The following is a 6,840-nucleotide window of genomic DNA, read 5'->3' on the forward strand; positions in this document are numbered from 1 at the left end:
ACACAAACAGATTCAAGTATCTGTGAGACATTAACAAAATTCAACATTTTGGGCTGGAGATGTAGCTCATCAGAGATTGCTTGCCTAGCATGTGTGAGGTCCTGGGTTTGACACCCAAATGCTGAAAAAAAAATTTAATGTTTGTTATCATTAGAATACCACAAGGAAGAGAGAGAGAGACAGATAGACAGACAGACAGACTGAAAGATAATTCAAAGAAGTAATGGCTGAAAACATTCCAGATTTGTTGGAAATATAAAGCTATAGATCTGGGAAGCTGAGTAAACCTCAAATAGGATAAATTCCCAGATATCCTTGTGAGACAAATCAGAATCAGACTTCTGAAAGATAAAACCTGGAAAGTGGCCAGAGAGAAATGGCACTTCATCTGTTGGGGACTGTGATTTTGAATGAGTAGATTTCTCATCTGAAATTATAGAAATTTCAGAAAGAAGTGCCATGACATTTTTCCAGTGCTAAAAGAAAAGAACCATCAGATGGGAATTTTATATCTAACAAAACGATCATTCAGGAGTGAAAGAAAAATTAAAACTTTCTTGCCTGAAAGAAAACTAAGAGATTTTCTTACCAGCAAACCTATCTTTAAATAATGGCTAAAGGCACTTCTTCAAACAGAAGGAAGACAATAAAATAATAATCCTGGAGCATCAAATGAGTTTTAAAAATCATAGCTGATGACTGAAACAAAAATTATAGCAAAATCTGATATTCAAATCACTGATATTTTAAGATAAAATATTTATTTTTAAGAAAAAAGAAAAGAGACCTAAATGGAAGTAAAAGTTCCACACCTTACTTTGAGGGGTAAAAAGTTGCTCATATGTATTTGTAAAACTCAGACTAGCCACTGTAATGTTGAGTACTGGCACCCATGAAGGTGCCCCCAAATCCTCATCCCTGGAACCTGGAAATGTGATGTTTTTCCAGTGCAGTTAAAGATCTCAACATGAGCTGGGCGTGGTGGTGCACACCTGTAATCCCAGTACAAGGGAGGCTGAGGCAGGAAGATCACAGTGAGTTTGAGACCAGCCTGGGCCACATAATGAGAACAAGGTCAGCCTGAACTGTGCAGGGGGACACTTTCTCAAACCACCCCCACCTCCATCCCCAAAAAAGATCTCAACATGAAAGTATTCTGGATGTTGAGTGGGTCCTAAATCCAATGACAGACGTCCTTACAAAAGAAATGCAGAGGGGCATTGAGACACAGACACAAAAAGCAAGGTCACGTGGAGATGGGAGCTGAGACTAGAGCTGTACAGCTGCAAACCAAGGAAAGCCGCAGACCGCCAGCAGCAGTGGAAGCTAGGAGCGGTGGGACACTCTCTCTCAGAGCCTCCCAAGGAGGCCACTCTGCCAACACTTTAAGTTTTGGACTTCTGGCCTCAAGAACAGTAAGATCATATTTGCTGTTTTAAGCCACAAAGGTTTTGATAATTTATCAAGTCAGCTCTGGAAACCTAATATAATCACCTAAAATATGAACAGAAGACTTAAAACTCAGGATGAAATCCTAAAAAAATCTGTAACCCACAGGAGCTAAAATAAATCATAAATAAAAAGAAAGGAAGGAAGTAAGAAAGAGGAAATGGATAGCAAACAAATAATTAAGTGGCAAGTGTGAGTCCAAAAAAACCCAACAATAACCTTAAATATGAATGGTCTAATTGTCATTTGCAAGACAGAGATTGGCAGGGTAGATTACTTAAAGCATGAGTGGATATGTGCTGTCTCTAAGTTCAGTGAGAGACTGAAAGAGATGCTGTGCACACAACAGTGGAAGGAGAGCAGGAGCGCTGGTGTTGATGTCTGAGGAAGGAGCCTTCAGGGCAAGGAGCACTGCTAGAAAAGAAGGGTCATTACATATGAACAATACACCAAGAAGAGAGTGAGCTAAATGTGTCCATGAAGAAAAACCAAGAGAGCTGAAAGAAGAAATAGGAAAATTCACAATTACACTGGGGACTTTAAAACACACACCTTCTTAGTAAATGATTGAACTACTAGAGTGAAAATCAACAGGAATAGACACTAACCTGCTGCATCTGGCAGAGCTCTTGAAACTCCAGAGGGAGGATGGTGGGGGATGAAGAAAGACAGGAATTGATATACACAAACTAAGGTCAGGTGGAGCCCTCTCTCCTGATGGGAGAAAGGAACTGCCTAGCACCTGCAGTGCATTTATTTATACAGTCAGCCTATGAATAAGTTCATGGGGAGTTTAAAGGGAGGGCAGGATCTGGGACAGAAAGAAAATCTAATCTGTAAGAGCATGCCTTGGTGGTTTCACAGGGACAAGAGAAAACTGTCTGTATTCTCTCAAGTGAAGGTTAAGTCACTCCGTGCATCAGCTTCCCGAGCTGTGCACACTTCTCATGGGGCCCTGCCAAGCTCATGAGAGGCAGTGGCTTTGTCCTAGAGACCTGAGGTAGAGACAACTTTGGTCCCAACCCTAACTAAACAACATCATCAATCAATAGGATCTAACTGCAATGGATACACCAAGTAAAAAAGAAATTGAAATGTACTGACCAAATTTAAAAACAACCAAATAATTTATATATTTTTCAGTTGCCCATGGAACACTCACTAAAGAGATCATATCCTTGATTATAAAACCACGCCTTGGGAAATTTTAAATAGTTTAAATCACACAAAAATGTTTTCTGGCCATACTGGAATCAAACTAGGAATTCGGAACAACACCTGTAGTGGATTGACAAATGGTGGTCAACTTATAACCCCCAAGTGAACTGAGCAAGTGTGGTGCTGGGAGGCCCACCTGGGGATTGTTGCCAGCAGCATAAGAGGCAGAACTGGAGAAGAAGTTAGGTTGTCGGGAGCAGAGAAAGGCTATTGGGAGCTGGTAGAAGCTGTAAGGAGCTGTTGGTTCTGTTGGAGGAGCTTGTCATACTGGCTTTCCTGATGAACTCGGTTGTTTTCATCCTCTGAGGAGCTCTGGACCTTGTTGGCACTGAGAATAGTTTCGGTTCACTTTAGGGTAGCTCTGGTCTTCACTTTGAGCAACGCTTCCTGGCTCTGGAGGGGAAGATGGTACACTGCCAGTCTCCTGGAAAAGCTTGCTGCATTGGCTTTCCTGATGGGAACTCAGCTGTCTTCACCAGTGGAGGAGCTCGGGACCTCACTGTTGCCAAGGAGGACTATGGTACCTTTCAGGGGAGCTCTGGTTCTTCCTAGCATCACTTCCTGGCTCCAGTGCAGATCCCTCAGCCTGCTAGCACAGATCCTTCATCCTGCTGGCACAGACTTTCTAGATTCCACCACTGACCTTTGGACCTTCCCAGTGTAGATCTTGAAACAGGCCTGCATGAGACACTGTCGTGGGCTCTGGGCCTCCAATTGGATTCATGGGAGGCACTGTTACGGGCTTTAGGTCTTCAGCTGGACTCATGCAGGACATTACTCCGCCATCCAGGCCCTTATCTAGATTCCTTGGTCTATAGTATGTGGAGGGATTTCCTGCACTCTTTTGTATATCATTCTTTGGGTGACTATTATAAATAATCTTGTAAAATATGTATCCTGTATTTTATTGTTTCCTCTTGCAAAATCACCCCCAAAGCATAACAACACCCCACATGGACTGCACAGAAAGGCACAGCATGACTCCAAGAACTTGATCTGCTGGCTGCACACATACCAGTTAGATCTTCCCGAGGGGAACCCACCTGGGTGATTCCCTGGGCCCCAACAATGACTTCAGGCACAAGCCCTTGTTCTCTCTTGCTCCTCATGCACTGGTCGAACATGCATGCCCCGGGTGGGTCCTACTTTCTGTTGGTGCTGTGAGGCACGTGCCCTCTTCTCTGGAATAAGTGGCACCCTGCTTCTGCTGTGTCTGTTTGTTGTACTGCCTGGTCTATGTCTCATCTGACCAGTGCACTCAAACCTAACTTTCTTCCTGGCCAGGAGAGAATGGCTATCTTGGTAGGTGTCTTAGTTACTTTTCTCGCTGCTGAGACAAAATACCCAACACCCAAAGTTACAAGAGGAAAGGTTTATTTGGCTCCCAGTCTGTAGAGGTTTTAGTCCCTAGTCAGCTGGCTCACAGGCAAGGTGGCATGGTAGAGGGGCATCGCAGAGCAGGCAGGGGGCAGCAAAGACAAACAGCAGCAGCAATAAGTGACAAGCAACAAGTGATGACCCACCTTCTATCCCTCGTATCTTATCCAGGGTACCCGCCCTTAGGGCAGGTAGTGCTCACACCCAGGGTCCAGCACTGCACCATGAATCAATGCCAGCACCACATCCTTGATCCCAGCATCACTCACCTGTGATCCAGCCACCGACAAAAAGCCCCACCTAGGACTGCATGAGTCTTTGGGGGGACATCTAGAATCAAGCCACAACAGTAGGATATAGGTCTGACAAGAGCCAAAAAGGGGTCCGCCAGTGTCAACTAATTTCCTGAGACCCCGGTCATGGGTTGGAGACTCCAGCATTAGGCCATCCACCAGCGTGAAGAAGCACTCTAGGGAAAGCATATTGAGGACATTTGTGACCAAATCCCTAGAGCCCCATTAAGGCAGCACACGAATTTATAGCCACTCTGCTAAGAGAGACCTCAAGACCCAATCCGAGGAAAATATGACACCAAATTATTGTATGAAGCTAACATTATCCCGATACCAAAACCAAAGAGGAAAAAGCAAGAAATAAAACCTATCACTTATGAACTTCATAAACTTAGGTGCAAGGATCCTTACAACAGCAATGTATAAAAAGAATCACCATCACCAAGTTGGATTTATTGCAGGAATGCAAGTTTGGTTCAACATTTGAAAATCAGTCTGAGTAATCCATGACATTAACAATCTAAAAAAATACAATCTCATCAGCAGATACAGGAAAAATGTTTGACAAAATTCAACATCCATTTATGATTTTTTAAAAAAAATCTCTTAAGGGTAGAGGGGCAGCTACCACAAATTGATAAACAACATCTACAAAGACCCTAATTCAACACTAAGCTAAAAACTAAACACTAGAGGTAAAAGACTGAGTGTTCCCCAGGACCGGGCAACTATCTGGAGAAACTAAGGTTTTCAAACCAGGGCTAGGGAGCAAGGTTTCTTCTGCAGATTCCCCTGCTTCCCAGTCTGAGTTGACAAGGGCCTAGAATTGTCTGCAGTGGCGGACTCGTGGGCTTCTGGTAGAGTGAGGAGGTGGGAATTCCTGACACAGTTATGTCCTGCTTCTAGTTAAAAGAGAGGGGAGGAGAACTAGTCTTGTATCTGCTTCTTCTCAGTTGCCTTTGGCCCTGAACAGTCCTCACGCCAGGCAGCTCATTTTGTACATTCTGCAGTTCTTCAAGAGTCGTGGGATGCTAGGGTCCACTACGTGGCAGGAATGAAGGGAGAGGGACGTGGCATGCCGTCACGCCACGGTGAAACCGAGACCCTGGATGTGAAGCGAAGACCCTAAGGCCTCTAGGAGGTGAGAGTCGAGTCCCTCAAAGGGGACAAAGATTTTCTGCTCAACTCAGATGCTTCTGAGCTCTTTTTCTCAAACTATGCCTTGGTTTTCGGATTTCCGTGTTCATCTCCGCACCATTCAGTTTTAGCAAGAATCCTGTGAAGTTTGTTTATAGCCAGAATTCCCATCTTTCATATGTCAACCTCACTCTACACTCCAGATGATGGCTAGTCACCCTGAAAGGAAATCTCTTGGGTCGCTTGAGCCAAATTCCTCTTTCCCCTTCGTGATTTTCCACCCTCTGGACCACCAAACACAGAAACAACCTGATTTCTAAATTCTACCAGTTCTACAGCACTGCTATTCTAAATATTTAAGGTAGATGTTAGTTCATTATATAAAATAGGGGCCTAAGGAATTAGGGCTTACTGCTAGAAACCCTTCACTGGGAAAGCCTTAAAAAACAAATAGCAATTGTTTATATCCCTAAAGTACCAGGCTCTCAAGCATGAATAGAAGATTATAGCAATATACAAAGACACAAATAACTCAGAGGCAATGCAGAAAAGAAAAAACATTCAAACCGCCAATAAACATGAAGCTATTTTGAGTCCTACCAGCAATGAATGAAAAAGTTAAAAGAAGCAAAAAGGAGACAGAGTTCTCAGGTAACATAGCATCAAAAATGCCCAAAGTTAAAAAGGATGATCTGAAGCCAGCACTCGGCGCCGTCGGCAGAAGGAGGACTGCGGCAGCCACCTGGCAGCATCCCAGGAGTCTGTTCCGGGACCTCCGATGCTGTTCTGTGGAATACTTTTTCACGGTGAGGCGGGGTCTCCCCAGGTTGTTAAGCCCCCAGCCTGGGCCTGCGCTTGCGCTCCTCTTGCCTCAGCCACCGCGAGTGCTGGGATGGCACGCGTGCCACCGCTCTCTGCTCACTTAGGTATTGTGTGAAGCGGCCGGAGAGCCATTCCTTGACGAGCGCGTTGGCAAAGGTCTCTTGGAAACAAACGGGACAGGCTGCAGTTACGGAAAGCAACGAGGGTGACATGGCACAGATCATAGGGCCCGGACGGGTGACAGAGCCTGCTGGAAGGGAAGGCGCCCCTCGGGATGGGGTGAAGGGCGCGGCGGGGCGCGGGTGACAGCGAAGGGCTGTGCGGAGGCCTGGACGCCCGTCGGATCGTCTCCACCCGCCAGCCGGCGCCTCCGCGATGCCGCCTCTCCGCCTCCCGACCTGGCGCTCCCCGCAGGTCGCCCCTGCAGATTCTCGCGGTTCATCGCCCGGAGGAGAACTCTCGGGCTCTCCCGGTTTTAAATTCCGAGCTTCCGAGCGGGCCCTGCCCTTGTTTCTGACCTCGCCCCGGGAGGAACGGGAACCCC

The 6,840-nt window shown here is 45.7% G+C and overlaps 1 protein-coding gene across 1 annotated transcript in view; it reads right to left on the reverse strand.

Moving 5' to 3' along the window:
- Nucleotides 1-4,672: 4,672 nt before the first annotated feature.
- The window catches only part of LOC102009805 (translation initiation factor IF-2-like), a gene marked incomplete in the record, with an annotated part of 3,780 nt that continues 1,612 nt past the window's right edge, over nucleotides 4,673-6,840 (reverse strand). The window contains 1 exon segment of the mRNA XM_013507120.1: nucleotides 4,673-6,840. Coding sequence (XP_013362574.1) covers nucleotides 6,305-6,840 — 536 coding nt within the window.

The sequence above is a fragment of the Chinchilla lanigera genome, unplaced genomic scaffold (genome assembly GCF_000276665.1).
Source record: "Chinchilla lanigera isolate Chin_1 unplaced genomic scaffold, ChiLan1.0 scaffold00007, whole genome shotgun sequence".
Classification (NCBI taxonomy): domain Eukaryota; kingdom Metazoa; phylum Chordata; class Mammalia; order Rodentia; family Chinchillidae; genus Chinchilla; species Chinchilla lanigera.